This window comes from Gavia stellata, unplaced genomic scaffold (genome assembly GCF_030936135.1).
Source record: "Gavia stellata isolate bGavSte3 unplaced genomic scaffold, bGavSte3.hap2 HAP2_SCAFFOLD_62, whole genome shotgun sequence".
Taxonomy (NCBI): domain Eukaryota; kingdom Metazoa; phylum Chordata; class Aves; order Gaviiformes; family Gaviidae; genus Gavia; species Gavia stellata.
Window position 1 is genome coordinate 269,763 of NW_026776515.1, and position 19,781 is coordinate 289,543.

At 42.7% G+C, this 19,781-nt stretch overlaps 1 protein-coding gene across 1 annotated transcript; it reads left to right on the forward strand.

Moving 5' to 3' along the window:
* Positions 1-845: 845 nt before the first annotated feature.
* On the forward strand, positions 846-19,431 carry LOC132321070 (E3 ubiquitin-protein ligase RBBP6-like). Its single transcript, XM_059834662.1, has 7 exons — positions 846-1,011; positions 4,216-4,315; positions 6,945-6,981; positions 10,409-10,453; positions 12,825-12,913; positions 17,680-17,737; positions 19,417-19,431. Exons 1-7 carry the CDS (start codon positions 846-848, stop codon positions 19,429-19,431), a joined length of 510 nt encoding a protein of 169 aa, XP_059690645.1.
* Positions 19,432-19,781: the final 350 nt, after the last annotated feature.

A 19,781-nucleotide genomic window follows, 5' to 3' on the forward strand; every position in this document is an offset into this window, starting at 1 on the left:
GGAGGGACAGCGGGCGGTGAGAGGCCTGGGGGGTGACAGGACACCGGGCGGTGATGGGCCGGGGGGCAGCAGGGACACGAGCAGCCGGGGGCAGTGACAGGCCCGGGGCTGACGGGCGGTGACATGGACTGGTAACGGCCCTCCCCTGTGGGGCGCTCAGACTTCGGAAGAAGATGGCGGGGCCGCCGCGCTCACGTGACACGGGCCTGTTGTCAAAATGCACTGGGTGCGGGGGGCTGTTGTGCGTGCGCAACGGTTGTCGGCCCAGAAACCCCTCTGCGGAATGTTGAGGCAAGGGAAACCCCTCTGCGGAATGTTGAGGCAAGGGAAACCCCTCTGCGGAATGTTGAGGCAGGGGAAACCCCTCTGCGGAATGTTGAGGCAAGGGAAACCCCTCTGCGGAATGTTGAGGCAGGGGAAACCCCTCTGCGGAATGTTGAGGCAAGGGAAACCCCTCTGCGGAATGTTGAGGCAAGGGAAACCCCTCTGCGGAATGTTGAGGCAAGGGAAACCCCTCTGTGGAATGTTGAGGCAAGGGAAACCCCTCTGCGGAATGTTGAGGCAAGGGAAACCCCTCTGCGGAATGTTGAGGCAGGGGCGCCTCAGCGAGCGGTTGGGCCTGGAAGTGCTGTGTGCGAGAGAGGGAGTGGGTCTGAGCCGGGGCTGCAGAGGCCTCTCCCCGTTGCCTGACGCCCGCCTGGGCTGCGAGGAGGAGCTCGACCTCAGGGGGTGCTGCTTTCCCCGACCCCCTCAGTGGGCCCTTCCTCAAGCCGCCAGCACAGAGGTCGTGACACGGTCTGCCGTGGTAGACACCATCGCAGAGCAGGCACCGCCTGGCCCCGACCATGTCGTGCGTCCATTATAAGTTCTCCTCCCAGCTGAACTATGCCACGGTCACCTTCAACGGCCTCCACATCTCCCTGTGCGACCTCAAGCGCCAGATCATGGGCCGCGAGAAGCTGAAGGCGGCCAACTGCGACCTGCAGATCACCAACGCCCAGAGCAAAGAAGGTGCGTGGGGGCAGCCGGGGGGGGAGTCAGCCTGGGGCCCATCCCGCTGGCGTGCGGGGGACCAGGAGGGCAAGCGGCGCCGGGGCTGAAGCGGGATGGGAAGCGGTAATGCGATTCGGCCACGATCGGTAGCTGTGACTTGTGTTGGGGGCCTCACAGAGCTGTTCTTTTGTAGTTGCTCTTCCGACAGCTACCTTCAGATCTGTGTTTTAGACACGGAGCTAGGCGTAGAAGGAGACGTGGTTGACGTGCGACATGTAGTGCTTACCAAAGTTTTGGTTTCCTGGAATTCCTCTAGGTAAAATGATAAGGAAATGTGGGAGGATATCTTATAAAAACAGAGTAAGCTGAAAGTGATGCTATTGAACATCGTTGTATCATCCATTTCTAACTGTGATTTTTTTCCTGGTACTACATGCTAACCACATCAGGGCAATACTGAGGTTTTATGGCAGAACATTTACGGTGAATATACGTAAGAAATGTTCTTAGAGCAGTCATAAATTCTTTTAAATCTAATAAATGGTGCTTCTTTCTCAGAGGTGATAATGGTTTTGGCATGACATTTTAGTTTGGTAATCTGCCATCTTGGTAAGTTTAAATGTGATTAAAGACTCTGGGTTGTGACTTTTCAGAAATAAAAAGACTTATAAAGTGTTTTCAGTCCTTAAAGTTCTTTTTTTGTTTTTTTCCTGTGGTTCTCTGACACTCTTACAACAGCCTTTCTTTGAAATGTGGACTAGTGGTTTTTTTCCTCTTCCTCTTTGATGTATTAAAACTTAAACAGAAAAATATGTACGCTGCGGTAACTGTAACTTCAGCCCTGGCCTTTCAAGTGATTGGACTTAAAGCTCGCTGTGTATCTACAGGTATTGAAACTATTTCAGGAGAATGTCTGCGAAGAGACTTAAGGGCACGATGTTAGGGGTCTTAGGGATGCCATTGCATTGCATGACATGCGTAGGCAGAGAGACATTTCACAAGGCTTGAATTTTTCTAGTAGTATTGAAGAAAATGGTCAAGACCTTTTGAACAGTGTTTAATTTGCTTTAAGGGCTTTGCTGCAGAAGGGTCTCTGAATTTTGTCATCAGTTGCTAACGTACCTCCAGCTTCACAAATGCTAGCAGGCTGAATGGCCGACTGGCTGACGTCAGTCCTGTAGTAGTTGGGTCTGTGTCAAACAGAGCCTTAAAACCAGAATGCTGGATGGTAATAAACTTTGAAGGAGCCCAATTATTATCACTAGAAGAAAAAATGTTTTGAAATAGGCTAAGCACGTGGGTTCTGTTATAGCAGGTGAGGAACAGAACGCAACATTTCAGAAGAAAAATTTATGCTCGTAAATATGTTCCCCCACAAAGTGTTACTCTAATATCCATAATAGCCATTTTACAAAGTGTGTTGCTTTGTTTTCATATGTAATCCGAAGACAGTGAAGACAAAGTATCTGCTTCACTAGGTTCTGCTAAATGTGGCGTTGCCTGAAGGCGAAGTTCAAGCAGGAGTATCTTTCCTGCTTTAAAGAGCATCACTCTTGTTTAACAGCGACAAGATCCTCCTCTAGGCAGGTTGTGTTGCACTTTGACCTTTGTAAAATGAGCATAAAATCTTACGCTTGCTATATTAGAGACACAGGTGCTTACTGAAGCAAGGGGTAAGGGTGTTTTCCTTGTGAAAACGCAAAAATCCCCCAGGGGTTTTCAGAGCTAAAGCTGGAGAATACATTTCAGTGTCATCTATGTCTACGTCAAATTTTTGGTTTAGATGGGTAACCATGAATTTCAGTTGTTATTAATCAGACGTAGATGCTTAAACTCACCTTCGGAAGATAAAGGAACAAACTAGGCCCGGATATTCTGCCTAAATGGGATGTTTGGAATTCTTACATGTGGTCATGAAGTATTGGGTTTTTATAACATAATCTGTGACTGACTAAACGCTGACGTGATCTTGGAAAGAACCAAGTGGACCTTGAGTGAAGATGGGCTACTTGTTCAGATTTTTCTGAGTACTCCTCTAAGCTTTTACAGTTCAGTAACTGTTACTTTTCATAATGGAAATCTAGTCATAGAAGCAATGCTAATACAAGCTAAAAGTAAACAGGATTTTAAGTATCAGTGGAAAAAAAATTTCTGATGGACGCTTTTTAAGATGCTGGGAAAGCAAAATGGATGGTTAGGACCCATTTTAAAAGGTGGGGGGGTGTGTGTCCTCTTCCACGCTTACTCTAGAGACACATTCTAGAAAGGCAGAATTCCCTTCAAAAAGCCTGTACTCAGGAATGAGGCATTTAAACTTGCCTCCTTTGAATTTGATCTGAATTTCTTGACCTGTTTTTTATACTAGATGTTCTCACAATATAGTGGAAGGACTGCAGACTCCAGAACTCAGGTCTCTTGAGTACTCTTTCCTGCCCTATAACATTCTGACTCCAAGCACTTGGAGAATGTGCTATTCTGCTTATCAGGGAAAATACAAAAAAAATGCTAGAAACCCAAAAATGGGGCTCTGAACTGGTCTTCATCCAGTGGTTTGTGATCTGGACCAGAAAGAATCCTCTAGCCCTGCCAGTTTCGTTTCCATTTCAATGGAAAGCACTGAGCAGCTGAGAAGCGTGGTTGTTGATGGATTAAGCTCCAAGAAATAGGCAGCGATGGCAGGCTCTCTTCTCTGTTCTATCAGTCTGGAGCACTAGCAGTGTAGGTGTATCGGTTTTAGTCAACAGCCACAAAAGCGCTGGCGCAGAGTTTTCATGCTTTAGCTAAGTGCCTGTTTTGTTGCGGGGCAAGCTAGTCAGACTTTAGAGTCTGGTTTATGCAGGTGAGACTTTGCTGTGCTTTGGTTTTCTCCAAAGATCTATTGGTTTTGTAGCCTAATGGAAGCAAAAGCAACTTAAGCTAGGTCAGGAAAGAACCTCGTGCATTAGCAGGCTCTCCTTTCGTGACCTTTGAGACTATTTCGCTGTTGGTGTTCAAACTATTGTAAAAAACTGGAAAAGATTTTGCTGCTTGTGTTTGATTATCAAACCTGAAGATTTCTTGAAATGTACCGTTAGTGTGTTGAGACGGTAACAGCGTGATGTTACGTATAAAGTTTTGCTTCTGTATCCCTAAAGGGATTCTCTGAAGTGCTATATAATTGCAGATTAATACACATTCTTAGGAATTGACTCCTGTTTTTTTCTGGTTTTATGTTGTTTTCAGAATACACCGATGATCGGGCCCTGATTCCTAAGAACTCCTCAGTAATTGTTAGAAGAATCCCTGCGGGAGGAGTTAAAGCTACCAGCAAAACCTGTGTTCTGTAAGTATCCATAAAGCACATTCAGATGGGCTCTTTCTTGTTAAAGCTGCTGTCAAGTTTTGTTGTCGTGGGGTAGATTTTAATGCATCTGTCCCAAAGTAGACTTACATTTTTGGGCCTGCTGGGACACGGGGTTCGAACTCCAACATTGGTAACTTGTGCGATGATTCTTTTGTGTTTGTTCTTGGGGTTGGTTGTTCTGAGGGCCAAGTTGTAGACCCTGTTTCCTCTCGGTGGAGAGATTCCTCATTCTGTGTGTTTGCTTTTATTGCTTTTATAGTAGAGGGAGATATGCATTGTAGTGTAAACTTCGAATTTGTTGCCATCTCAGAAGAGTCTGATTCTGAGTGTTTGACTATTTCTGGCATTTGGAGGAGCAGGGGGTAGGATATGGCAGGTTTTCTTTTGCCCCAAATCTGGGGTTTTTGCATACTAGCTAGAGAGGAAAGACCAAGGTTGCCTGCTGATGAACCACGCAAACAAGAAGTGGCATTCATAAGTGATTCCTCTTAGTTTCCTAAAGACAATGCCCATTTCAGGCAGAGAAAAAGAACAATATCCTAAAGTGTACTGCCTTTTGTGCGAGTACGATGAAGGAACAGTGAATCCTTTCCAAACCTGAAACTGCGTAAGCAGTTTAGGACCTTCCCAAATGTTACTAGCTGTCTGTCTAAGCCTGCTTTTCCCCTAAGCTGATATCTCTGCTCCAGGGTTTAATTCTGTGTTCCTAAGATTTACGGAGGACAGAGAATGGGGTATATTGATTACAATTACAGCTATGCAAATGCAATCGTGACTGCAGGATTATGGCTGTCATTTCTGTATTCATACAGTCCAGTTCTGTATCAGCTACATTAGCATTGTTTGAATGGTCATGTTTTGCAGCCGCCTTAAAGATATGCGTCTCCACCACAATGAGTAGCTGTTACTAGCTTGTGGTTTTGCCACGTCTTTGTAACGTGGGTTCTCAAGAAATAAAGTAGACTGATGAGTTACAGTGTGTCTGGAAGAAACAGTACAGCAGCATCCTGGTGTCCACGAAGCATTTGCAAGCAAAAACCCCTGAAGTTATGTGGCTCTGCACGTAAACTCTGGGCATATTAGTGCCATGGTTGTTGCACTGCTTTCAGGCACTCGCTAGTAATTCCGGACGCCACAGCGTGGTGCTTATAAACACGGCCTTGTTTGGGGGATTAATTGAAACACGTATGCTTAGTGCTGCCTCGTCAGTGCATCCTCTGTTTCTGGTTGGATGGTGCCCTCTCTTGCTATTGTAATGCTGCCCTAAAATGAGAGGATAGGTGCTGCTAGCATCAAAGGTCAAATAAATAGCTGGATGTGGGGATAAGGAAAGAATGGCACCCCTGTTCTAACGTTGAAAATTAACCAGGCAGATCAGCTTTCTATTCCTTCAGCTGGAAGCATTGCAGAAACAGCTGGTAGAGTGGTTAGTGTTTGGGAATGATGAATGTGTGCTGAAATGGTGGAGAGGCCTTCAAAGTGCGTTACTCCCCTTGTAGTATGTTCTTCAGGTTCAGTGGATGAAGAAACCCATGTGTGGCCATCTAAAGTATTTCCTCATGCTTCCTCGTCTTCAGGAGGTATATGGCTGTAGCTGCGAGCCTGGTGCTGTTGTAATAGTGGCAGGAAGCATGAGCCTTTCTATTTGTGCCTCAGTTCCACAGCAGCCTCGGAATTGCCTCTGCTCATGGGACACTTTGGATGATGTCTCAATTGTTTGTTAACTACATCAGTGGTTGAATGTCTGATTCATGATGAGCAGCCTGCAGATACAGATCAATGAGTATGTGGAATCTCAGCAGGTTTTCAAACGCAATAAATATTTCCTAAGATATTGTAGCATGTTCAAGATTATCTTAAAGCAAATTCTGGCAATTAAGACCTTTTTTTTTTTTCCCCACAGGGCTCCTAAATCGCACAAAATCCTAGGAGCTGCTTTCAGGTGACATTTCTACTACTATTCTTAGTTAACATAGCATATGTAACACATGTAGTATTTTGGCACTTTCATGGCTAAGTATGGTCAATGTCTGAACACAGTGCTTGGGCTTCCACAAAGAAACACTGTTCTAAAGACTGTGCTGCTGACATTGTTGTTATTTCTTTGTCAGAGGACTGATTTTTTACCCTTAAGTAAACTTGCACTTCAAAGGGTCTCGACTATCCCTGTTCTTTCTTAGAAACTGAAGTGCTCTCTCTGGTGCCTATTTGTAAGACTAGGGGCATACAGCTTGTCTAAAGTTACCTTCAGATGTCGATGCTGGATTATTTAAGAACACAAAGCTGTACTACAGACTTCATATGTTAGATACTTAATGCAGCAGAGACAAAATATCCGAGGACTTCCTCTTGCACTGTTGTGTTCTAGATCTGTAAGTCTTAGAGGAATTTGTGACAAAGTAGAAATGGGATTTGGGGTGGTTTTATTAGTGGCACTGAGTGTTATCAAAAGAGAGAAGAGTTTATGTATATGAATAAATTTCCATATTCACTAGACTATGAGAAGATAATGTTTCTGATGTTGTGGTTTTACAACATGCTTTCACTGCTCGATGTTGGGTACAAGTGCTTTATTTGAAGTTCTGATCACCTTTATTTCTTCTTCTAGAAGTCGAACTGCGCCAGTGAGCGGAACACCAAAAGCAGTATGTAAAAACACAATCTCAGGCTTTTTCCTACACACTGCACTTCACTGTAAACAATGTAGCCTTGTATTAATTTTCCAAACATTAGCTTAATATATTTTCCAGTAAATATGTTGTAAATAGCATGTCCTTGATTCAACATAGTAAAAACTGAGTCATGCCATCCTTTGCACAGTTCTCATGGGAATCTTGGTATTTGTGCCTAGTAATGCATTGTATTTCATACTGACTATGCCAGAATATTTCCTGTGTGACTGTGTGTTGTACAGATAATGTATGATGGTTTTTAGAACGTGTTAGAACATGGCGCCATGTTCTGCAGCTGTCTGTCTACTGCTAGTACTCTGGATGTTTGTATTGGGTGTTGTGTGCTTTGTCTTTCTCGAAATACAAATTGTTTGGAGTGTATTTTTTGCCATTTTCACAGCCTATCACTTAGCTGTTGTTTTTAAATACCTTTTTTGCCTAATGGTTCTTGAAAGTGTTATCAAAAACAGCTGAGAAACCATTCTTGTTAAACTTGGTACTCTTTCTTAATTTTGACTTGGGGCTTCAAACAAATACCAAAACCAACATATCCCGTACGTTGTGAGGACAGTTCTGTGCAGCTAAATGATTCCTTTTCAGGTCCGTAAATACTTGGGTATTTGTTCCAAAAACTGTATAATTGAAATGATATTGTTTGGGCCCCTCTGAGTACGTAAATGCCTTTAATAGATGGCGGTGAATTTAAATAGCATTGCTACATAAAGTGATATTGTCAAGTTCTGCATTTGATCACTTCATCTGACTAATCAGTTTAGTTTAATAGTTTGCCTGCAAACGAAAGCATCTAAAACCCAGTGTACAAATTTTGGCACAAAGTTAGAGCCTGGTGCATTAGTGGGTGTAATCCCTGTCATTTCTCTTAACTTCTGCCTGCAGTCCATTTTTGGATCTGGGTGACTTCAGGGTTGGATGCTGCTTTAATTTCCCAAAGGTTAAGCCCTTCTTTAGTATAGCACCATTCTGAATTTACATTTGGAAAAGGGGCAGCATTTTTCTTCAGGTTTGAAAACACTGTCATTCTGCTGCTAAATTATAAATAAGTAATAGAAGGAAATACTTGACTGGTAGTGGTCTAGATCTTGATTTGCCACTTGGCTCGAATACGATGTGTAACTCTGCATTTCAAAATATTCCAAATACTGTAAAAATTTCCATGTGGTGTTTTTAATGCCTCTCCTTGTGAGTTTGAGTTAGTTTAACTGGCCCAGTGACCCTAGTAGTCAATGTAATGCATTTATATAAACCACGTTTATAGTATTTGATCTAATTCTGATGGGTTTTTCTTTCCTGAAAACAGTTATTTTTCTCTTTGTATCCTTGCATGTGTATAAACACAACTCATGTGTTCAGAAAAAAACCATTCTTTTAGCCTCGTGTGTTCCCTGGCATGTCTGCATTACATTTCTAAGTAGCATCTTACCATAAGCTAACATAGATGTCTCAAAAAACAAAAAAAGAAAAGTAAAAACCCTGAGGTGGGAGGGAAGACTAGTTAGAACTAATCAAAGCAAATGAAATTCGAGGCAAAATCATTCCCTTCTTCTTTACTCTGACTGTTCCTGGTTTGGGTTGTGGGTAGCCACAGGGTGGGTGGAAGCCTTGCATCTCTCCTTACAAGCCCTCTCTCTCTCTCCCTGTCAAAGCACAGCAGCCTCAGGTGCTTCTAGCGCTGGAGACACACTGAGCTTTATTCTTAAAGCTAGCTCAGGTCTTGGTCTAAAGGGTGGGGGGTTTCTATTGTTTGGTTGGGTTTGTTAATACATGTATTTCTGTATGTATTTCAAAGCAGAACCTGGATCTTAGTGTGGTGGGAATAAATCACTGGAAAGCTTGGCAATTGTTGTTGAACAGTAAAGCAGCAAAGTGAAAATGAGTTAACATTTTTTTAAAAAGGATGCACAACAGCTTATACTTTGACTCTTCATTGTCTTGCTCTTATGTTAGCTGGCAACCTAGACTTCCACATTTGTGCTGCTGTCCTACTGTTAACTACAGCCAAAGCAAGAAAGGGGATCCCTTTTGGTTTAGGATTACGAGTTCAGTAACTGCAAGGAGCTCTAGTTGGTGTTTGTCCTTAGAGGCTGCAGAAATGCAGAGAGTTGTGCCCATTGATTTAGCACCGTCAAGCACAGCTGGGATCCTTCCTGGCTGAATTTTTAGTTTAGCCAAGCTATCAGGTTTTAGAAAACCACTGTAATTTAAATGTGGCACTCCAGCAGTGAGATTAGCCTTTTCCTCCCATTTTGCCTCCCCTTTCCCACTTGCTTTGTGTTCGTTGCTGTTTAGTCTTCTGTTTGAAATGGGAGTTAATACATTGACTGTCGAGTCTGGGGTTTTACGTTTGTTTGTTGGTTGGGGTTTTTTTTCCCAATTCTTCTGCAGTACTATCTTGGGGTTGTATACAAGTTTCATGGAGATGTTGTTTCAACGTGACTGACTGGAGGGACTGGCAGGATATAATTCCATGGAAATTTAAAGGAAAAAACAAAAGACCCACGAATGTTGGATCACTGGAAGATGGTTGTTGTGCAAACATTCTAAATAGCACATTAATTATCTATTGGCTGCTCTTGGTAACTGTTCAGTAGAAAGGAGTGCTATCACCTCCTCGAAGAAACGAGACTGTTGCCTGCAGGCCAGAGCATAACTGCTTCCTGAAAAAATACAAGAACTCACTATTAGTTTATTAACTGTTATGTTTCAGTTACTGGTCAATACTGGACTGTTTAATGCAAGACTCCAATCGAGAGGTTTCCTAATTACTCGTTGGGTTCTGAAAAACCACAGAATGATAGTGGCTGTGCCTGCCAGGAGAAAACATAGGCCTGTCTTTCCCACATGTAAAAAAGAGTGGCATACGGTGCATGAAGCTTCAAAGTACTTGATCAGGCTTCCTTTTTAACAGAACTGGGTGCAAAATGTTCTGAAAAGAAGGAAAGGTGTGTCTTCTGGTAAGACTTGCAATGGTCTCTTTTCCCAGATCGGAGTGCTCCTCTCCAAAGGCACATTTTCCTTCTCAAATAAACTTAAATATGTTTTTTAATCCTTTTAAGCAGAAAATTGACAGATTCCTTACCCCTTCGACTTTTAAGGACTTGTGAGCATTTGACAAGGGTCCCTCTCTGAGATACCACAGAGCAATAAATTGATCTCAGGCGGGTTTGGTTATTTTAGTTTCTTCTCACTAACCACACAGGCACTCTTAAGCTGTCATGGGTTTGGACTTTGTTTTGAACAAGTGCAAATCACACTAGGTTGGAAATGCCTCTTTCAGGGACACTCAGAGGATATAGTGCGGACTTTCAGGCTACAGTAGAGGTTAACTATTGCTCTGTTTTGACTGTAGAACTTGAATATGTCTTTATTTTTTTGTGAACAGATTGATGACCCTTCTGCACCTCTTTCGCTGGCCCAGCTTATTAAGGTACATACATATTCTCTTCAAACAACATTTGCTTCGTACTTTTAGACCTTATACTGTGATCTAGAGCTGGATAACCTTTGTAATGTGAGCAAAGCTTGAATTTAATTTTCAATAATTTAAAGTATTTATTTTAACTGTAAAATGTCTGTATGTTCTGCTACTATCCCGTGAAGAGTAGTTGCCAGTTTGGGAAGATAGAAGGGGAGTACCTTTCCAGGCTCAATGTAACGTTGCAGTATTACTCATCTTCAAGACACAAAGAAGCAGCACTTCAGAAGCTGTTTACTGTTTTTCATACGTTTCACTAATTTTGTGTTGGAAACTAACAGGATTTTCACAGAAGAATTTAATTGGCTGTAAGGTATGGACATTTCAGGGGGGTTTGCAAGAGCCAAAACAGAAGCGTTTCCGGAACGTGGACAATTGCATGGCTGTTTTTGGATTTCTAGTCCTTACAGACTGTAGATCCATTCTTTGAATGCTGCACAATTTCTTAAATTGTAGTATATAGAGTGTGGACAACACAATCTAATTTGCTTGATCGCAGACTGTGTAAATTGCATAAATGTACCTAATTGTTTAGAGGAACATACCCAGGTGCATGTGTGGCATATTAGCAGATGTGAGCTTCTGAAACTGCTGTAATGCCATGTTTTGCTACGGAACTGCTTGTATTTTTTGCTCAACAATGGGTAACTTTGTCTGGGAAAGCACTGATCGTGCTTTGTGAAAAGGCACAGTGCTAGCCAATGAAATGCCTAGTCTTTAGAGTTACAAAGATGAGAGAAGGCAGGGCCTAATGCAGAGGAGCTAGTTCTTTCATCTGAAAAGTGAGGCAGGGGTTCATTTCCAAGAAAGAAAAGTCTCTTCCCTCTGGTAACTTCTTCCCACTCTCAGTGCAGAAATTAAATTGTGTACATTTGGCAAAAAAAAAAAAAAAAAAATTAGTTTGGAAGGTAACCTCCAAAAGAAAGCGGTCTCCATTAGTGCTGTCCCTAAACGTGTCCTTGGTTCTGTAAACTCATGTGAAGTTTTACTCTGAAATGTGAAAACCTGTCCAAGTGGAGTACACATTTCAGCTTTTGAGAAAATTCAAGTATTTCAGAAAAATGCAGGAACATAACATAAAGCAGCTCAAAACTATTACTTCCTCTAACCTCTTTAGTGCAGTCTGGCTTAGCGTGGAGGCAATGCGTTGTAAGAAGTTTTCTGTTTTATTCTTACTGTGTATTAAATGCCATATTGGAGATTTGGTCTATTCCTAGGAATGTTTTGTGGGGTTTGGATGTGTTTTGTAAGCCATTTGGGTTCAAAGAAATTAGTCAAGTATCTGTAAAGTTTTCTCTATATGTTAATGGAGATGATTTCATAGATGTCGACCTGGATTATGTTACTATTGAGAAAAAACTGTGTCTGTGAAACTCCCATTTAATAAAACGTGGAAACTAGCTGGTTGCATGCCTAGAAAAACAAAAACATGAGAGGTTGATCTGAATGCTAGGTGCTTGAAGGTCCACATCATTTACAGTCACTCCCTTAGACCCTGCTTGTGCCTGGACCAGTGTGTAATAAAAAGGTTTGAACAAATACTACTGAAGAACCGTCAGCTGGCTTCATTAAGTTGAAGTTCTAGTTCTGCATAAGGTTTAGATTACAATTTGTATGTTAAAAGGCCACAGTCATCTGGAAAAAAGCGCAGGTTTTGCTTACTGTAGTTAAATCACTTTCCATGAAGAAGTTAGGAGGCGGGGGGGGCATGCAGTTGTGACTGCCTGCTGCACATGATGGTCAAATTTCTACTGGAAAGCATCTTTTGTCCTGCTGAGGGATTATAAAAAGCTGGATTCCTTTTAAGGCGTCTGTGTCTGAAGCTGACTTTCAGCAAGCAGAAACAACTCCCCCGACTCTTGTGTGTCCTTTAATGCTGCAAAATGTAAATAATGATACTTGCATACATCTTTCTCAATTAAATGTCCAGTGGACATCTTCCCCTGCAAATAGTCTGGAGCTTAAAAATCGGTTTAAACATAGGGGATAGTCTCATTTTTTCTACACATCGCCTCAGTCCACTTGGCAGAAAATGGGATTGCTTACAGAGGTCTTTACATAAGGCCCAAACAGAGCCTAAGCTTTTGAGTGCCCAAGAATGCTCTTTTCAAGTAGGTTAAGAGGCACATAAACAGCACGGAATGGCATCAGGACTTCCCAGAACGTCTTCAGGGCAACTATATTTTATATAAGCAGCTGTTTTCATGCAACCTCAGCTAGCATTGTGCTGCTCTTTACAGGACTGGGTGAGTGGTGGTGTCTTTGGCTGGGTGGGCTTAAATGTGTTTCTAACGTGTGTGTCCAATAATTACCTCTTCGACAGACCGCCGATCTGGCTGAAGCCAATGCTTCTGAAGAAGAGAAAATAAAAGCTATGATGATGCAGTCTTGCTGTGCGTATGATCCAATCAAGTAAGTGTTGATAATGTCAAATCTGTCCTTTGAAGCTGATGGAAAAATTGTAGAGATGTTTGTTTCAACACGAGAGACACACGCAGACCTTGTTCTTTTTTTCCCCAAAACCTTTTAGTTACATGAAGAAACCCTTGGCTCCACCTCCACCATCATATACTTGCTTTCGTTGCGGAAAACCGGGCCACTATAGGAAGAACTGCCCAACAACTGGGGTAAGATTGTGAGGGACTTGTGGTGTGACTTAGTTTTTCATTTTTTTATCTTGACAGTTAGGTAACAAGTCCATGAACGCTCCTAGGAAGAATTGTTTCTCTTGGGGTGAAATATAGAGGTTATGTGGCAATTTTGCAAAGCCCTTCAAAATTCAAGGGAAACCTGGAATCACAAATGTGAAATTTTCTTTTTTCGAGGTCATAGGCATTAAATGTGTGCATAGAGCTTTCTCTGTGAACTTTCATGCATATTTTTACATATTGCAATATTAGGGGAAATTTTTATGCTTTTGACTCTCTTTAATGGCAGTTCACAGTTTGTAGTATTTCATATAAGAATAGGCAGTTTCTGTTGACCCCATCTATTGAATATTTGCATGTGTTAATTACACAAGTCTCTGGGTGAGTATTCATGCCATTTAAGGTTAGTCACGGAATGTATGTGCTTGAGCTATGAATTCAACCTTCCTGTCTGGGTGGTGAGTGTAAGTTTCTCCAGTGACTGATTCAGAGCACCAAATTAAGCTCTCACTCTGAATTGCGCTGTGGAGGAGCAGCGGGTTTGTGTCTCTTCTCTGAATGGATGGTGAGCTGAGGGATATTTCACCCTTAAGGAACCTGAAGATGAGCCAAAGAATGTCGATTGAGTTCAAAATGCTGCTCAAGCCTTTGGAACGTCTTGGCTATATTCATTTAGGAAAATCAGTCTTTTAGTCGAGCAACCCTTACGCTAGGCAACAGGAGAGGATTACAGGCTTTTGCTGCTTCAAATAATCATTGAAATGCCATTTTACGTGTGGGTCTTAAGATGAGATATGTCCGCATTTCTTTTCTGAACAGGACAAAAAATTTGAGTCTGTTCCCAGAATTAAAATGAGCACCGGAATTCCAAGGAGTTTCATGATGGAGGTGGAAGATCCCAATACAAAGGGTGCTATGCTGACAAGCAGGGGAAAATATGCAATCCCAACGATTAATGCGTAAGTATGGCATTAATTGGACTGACCAAAAAGTGAGCGAGAGAAACCATGCGTAAATGTTTGAGTGGCAGCGCAACCAAGTTGGCCAGCATACTACTGTGTGCTGACAAGAGGGGCTGTTTGAAAACGCACTTGGTAGCATTTCTGGTTTTCTGTCATGGATCTCCTTTTGTAGAAGCTGTAACACAGACTTCTTCCCTTTATAAAACGTAATTACTCGGAGACTAACTTTCTCCTGAGCCTGCAATTTACATTTACCCTCTGGCAAAGAGAGGTGAGATTCATTTCACCTGCTTTCTAGCTGTCAAAAATGACTTGTCTAGTCTGAGCTAATGTCTTAGTTGATCCAATGAATGGCAGACTTCTGCAGAAGGAAAATTGTCCCCCCCTCCCTCTTCTAGTGTGGTGGCTCGAGAAAAGTAGTTTAAACTAAATGCCTACATTTTAGAAGGCAAATGTAGAGTGAGGAGAATTCCATTTGTTATCTTCCTTGGATTAAATCCAAAGCTTGGAAAAGTTTTCCTTTACCCACCTCTAACTGTTTTCTTTTTCCTTCCCCACCCCCCCTCCAGGGAAGCTTATGCTAGAGGAAAGAAGGAAAAGCCTCCCTTTCTACCAGAGGAGCCCTCCTCCTCCTCCTCTTTCTCCTCCTCCGCCCTCTCAGATGATCCTCTTCCAGAGGAGCTGTCATGTGTCATTTGTAAAGATATCATGACTGATGCCGCTGTTATTCCCTGCTGCGGAAACAGTTTTTGTGACGAATGTAAGTGTTACTCCCATGTTTGTTAATTCAAAACATCACGTCTGATCTTCTCAAAGCAGAAAGAGGCGATAATGAAATGACTTTGTTCCCAGTTCCATTTAATACTTAAGTATACCTGTGGTAGTGCATGGCTCCCCCCAACCCCGTCATGGGCCGCTCTGACCGTACCAAGCACTGCTGTTACCTGACCGAGGCTGGTAGCGGGAGCGGGAACAATGGAATAATCAGTCACTCCCCAACAGCCCTGGACATTCCTTATCAGGATCGTAGCCCAAGTGGAATGACACCACGGTTACCCAAATTCCATCATTTTGCTAGTGACTAAAGCCAATCATCTTGTAAACATTTAAACAGCGGTCCCAAGTGAGGCCCTTTGAGCTCTCCTGGACTGCAGCAGGCAGCAAACAGCATTTCCCTCCAAGTGGGACGCCTCTCGGAGTTCGCAAACTCTCCAGTTTGCGAAATTCAGAGGACAGCCGCTGAAAGCTGGCGACGGGACATGGGCTGAAACCCTCTCCTCCTGGAGGCTCAACCCTCACCCGTTGAGAAATGCTGACAAGTGAATATTTCATAGAACTCGAGGGGAATTTTTAACAGGTACCTTTGTACATCTCTCACTCTCTATTTGTGACTGTGTGCGTGAGTGTGTGAATCAATTTGAATACCCGATAACAAGCACAGTATAAATATTACCATTTCAAATCTGTAATCAAGTCACTGTTGTGATTGTAGTAAATTCTATTAACTCACTTTGCAAACGTTAGACTCATCAATGATGAAGTGCTGCTAAAATCTTGTGATCTGCCTTAAACTGTGAACGAACCTTAGATTGCTGCTAAACACATAGAATCCTTTAGACATGAACCATTGACCAAGTCTGAGACTAAGTCTGGATTCAGTCGCACTTAAACTCCTCTCTGAGCAGGAGTTTAGAAAGCAAGGGGGTGCATTCTGAACCTCGTGACTCAACGGGAGGGTCCTCTTTACCCTTTTGTTTCTCTCGTCTCTCTGTAGAAATCATTCTGATTTGTTTCTAATTCCATTTTCCTTTCTATGTTTTAGTAAGTAATAGAGTGAACCTTGCCAATGAATTCTCATCAGTCACCTTTTCATAAACTTCTATTAAAATCCCTTTTGCCAATACCCTTGACGGTGATTCTTTAAGTGGCCTAAACCACTCGTTCGCCACAATACCCTGGATAGGAAAGGACTCTTCTCATGGAAAGGAAAAAAAAAAGGCAGAGAGCTTTTTTCCCTTTCTGCGTCTCTAGTTAAATCCTCTTTACGTGCAGAAGAACGAGCGTGAGAAGAGTGCAGAATTGTGCAGGTGATTACAGTGTTAGATATTGAGCGCATTTTGTTTGTGCACAGCCTGTTCTCTCATACAAAATTATATAGCCAGCTCCGGTGACTTGCTGTGGTCTGCCACAAATGGATGGTTAGGCATTTAATCCACATTCTTCTCCACAGGAGAGTTGCTTAAAACCTTCCCAACTCAAACCTACTAATGGCTTTTTGAGATGTGTTTTATTCATGAACGTTGCGGTTGGTGACTTCTCACTGTACTAGATAGTGTGAAAAAGGCTAGTCGAAACATCAAGACATCTTCAAATGTTACAGTAGTGAAATATCAAAACTGTAGAGTCATTTGCTGCATACTAGAAATCTTTTGCACGATTGAACATTTAGAGCTTCATGTTCCTTCAATTCAAGACCATATTCACCCATTAATCATATGCATGTTTTTATAATTGATTAGAACCCCCCAAAATTTCCTTAGTTTGGCTGAAAACTATTTTGACGATTCTAATGATTCACAGGTATTAGAACAGTGTTACTGGACTCTGAGGAACATACATGCCCAACGTGTCATCAGACAGATGTTTCTCCTGATTCTTTAATTGCCAACCAGTTCCTACGCAAGGTAACCTGATGACTGTTACGTAAACTGTTCGTAGGAAAAGTGTCTGTAAAAAGCGGAAAGGGAAGAAAATAAGATTTTCCATCTCCTTAAGCAAGGCTGAATTGAATGAGGCTCAATTTACTGCTCAAATACATTATCTGTTGTCACAGAAGCTTACAACTCTAGAGACAATCCGGCAAATTCAGGTCACCCTTTTGTTTGACATGATTGCCTCACTTTCAAGTTTGGGGTTTACACAGAAGTACTTTAAATAGAGATACTCTGAGTTACCAATCATTAATATCAGGGTTTAATGTGATGTGTTCATGTATCCGTATGCTGATTTATTTTAGGATTGGTAGCATTTACCAAGCAAGGACGCAAGGAATTTTACTCTGTGCAGGCTTTTCTCCGTCTGTCTACTGAAGTTTCATACTACCTTTCTGTCAATGTTTTTCTGCCTCTAGGCTGTGAACAACTTCAAAAATGGAACTGGCTACACAAAAAGGCTCCGTCAGCAGATTCAACAGCCACAGCAGCCGCCACTGCCGCCACCTCCACCACCGCTCATGACTGTTACATCTCCTGCTGCTCTGGTGAGTGCTGCTGAACTTTCTAAATCTTCCCCTCTGACAGTCAGCAGTTTGTTGGAAGAGAAGGGAAGTTGTATCTCAACACACGCAGTCATTCTTGTATTTTAGTAGAGCTTATTTTCCAACTCTTTGCATTGATTCACAAGGGCTGTCGGGTTCCCGGACAACCTGCGTTACCAAGTCTTCTGGGCCCCCGAGGACAATCCATACCCACAACTGGTAAGTACCTGTAACCGCAGAATTTCTTTGAAGAAGCTATCTTCAGAGAAACTGAATGGGATTTTTTGCTTTTTCCTCTCCCCACTCCAAAAGGTCGTCCAACGAGAGCCAGTACAACTCGCTCAGCAGGTGGCAGACCAGGCTGGGAACTGTAAGTATTCCGCAGACATTCAGTATCTTACTACTTGTAACCTGTTAAATGAGGCAGTAACACATAACTTACACAACAGCTGATTTATAATGAAATAAGTGTGCACAGACTGCTGTGGAGAACACAAAGGGTAATGAATTTTTAAATGGCTTCATTTGAATTGGCATTAACAAAGGGGATCGGCGCTTGCAGTGAGATTATTGAAAAACCACCTCCAGTACATGACTTAAAAGAGGACTCTGAAAAATGAAGGCTTTTTGGGGAAACCGTAATTGCATATAAAAATGAAATACAGTTAAAGGATCAGGTGGAAAGCCACCCTTTGGTTACTGGCTGAATAGGGCTGGAGAAGAACTTGATTTCCCAATAGGAATCAGCCGCCAACATTCTTTTTTTAACGACTCGGTTGATACTGATTGACCAAACTATTGGAAAAGTCAACGCTGTCATTTTATGGCAAATCTGAATTTCTTCAATTTAGTCATCTCGCATGGCCAAGCTGCTTTCTCTCAGCTGGCAAGAGAGGAGTCTATTGTAGCTATTATTGCCGTGTCAAGTTAGTCCTTCCTTTTGGTATATGTCTGTTATACATCGATTGTCAGGGTGCATTGCGTTTATAAACTCTTAAAGATAAATCAAAACAAAACCCAGGACCCATCCCTCGTTTCCTCCACCACCCCATGCACTCCTCTTCCGCTGCGGGTACCACCACCACAGTTTCCTGCTCAGTTTTCACCTGGTCAGCCTCCATCTGCTGGGTACACTGTCCCCCCTCCAGGAAATCCCCCAGCTCCTGCAAGCATGTCATCAGCTTGGCTACCAACAGCAGTACCAACGGCTCATGCAAATACCATCCCAACGACACAAGCACCTCCTTTATACAATCACAGGATCATTTAGGTTGGAAAAGACCTTTAAGAGCATCGAGTCCGACCGCAAACCTAACACTGCCAAGTCCACCACTAAACCCTGTCCCCAAGTGCCACATCTACGCCTCTTTTCACTACCTCCAGGGATGGTGACTCAACCACTTCCCTGGGCAGCCTGTTCCAGTGCTTGATAACCCTTTCGGTGAAGACAATTTTTCCTAGTATTCAATGTAAACCTCCCCTGGTGCAACTTGAGGCCGTGTCCTCTCGTCCTATCACTTGTTACGTGGGAAAAGAGACCAACACCCACCTGGCTACAACTTCCTTTCAGGTAGTTGTTGAGAGCGATGAGGTCTCTCCTGAGCCTCCTTTGCTCCAGGCTAAACAAATCCCGTTCCCTCAGCCGCTCCTCGTAGAACTTGCTCTCCAGACCCTTCATCAGCTTCGTTGCTCTTCTTTGGATGCGCTCCAGCACCTCAATGTCTTTCTTGTAGTGAGGGGCCCAATCCTGAACACAGTATTTGAGGTGCGGCCTCAGCAGTGCCGAGTGCAGGGGGACGATCACTTCCCTAGTCCTGCTGGCCACTCTGTTTCTGATACAAGCCAGGAGGCTCTTGGCCTCCCTTATCTAGGGAGGAGTTTTACAGAGAACAACGGAGACTTAAAGAGGAGTAAGTGTTTGGCTCAATCAAGTTGCATTGGGTTTCATTTTTGTATTTCAACGGTGTGTCGGACTGCAGTTACACTGAAGTGCATGTGACATAAGCAAAAATGACACAGTGTTTTTTCCACCGTGCTTTTGCGTTGCAGATGGTAAACATCTAAAACTAAACCAAGACAAACGTCATTCTAACACTTTCCCTAAAACTTGTAGGAATTCTAAACTGTTTTTGCTTAAATTGGATGTTCACCTTCTGCATTTGCATGCAGTATACATTTTCTCATATGGGCCATGTTTTGTTTCTTGGTGTCTGCCTGTAAGAAAGGTCAAACTCTAATTGTAATAAAGGTCAAACTTGTTTTAACAGGGAAGAGAAAAAGTCCAAGCCTGAGGAGTTTACAGATGATTTTGCTAAGGAACTGATGGAATATAAAAAGATTCAAGAGGAGCGCAGGCGCTCGTTTTCCAGGTAACTGCTTTGCACGTCTGTAATGGGGAAGCAGACTGTCGAGAA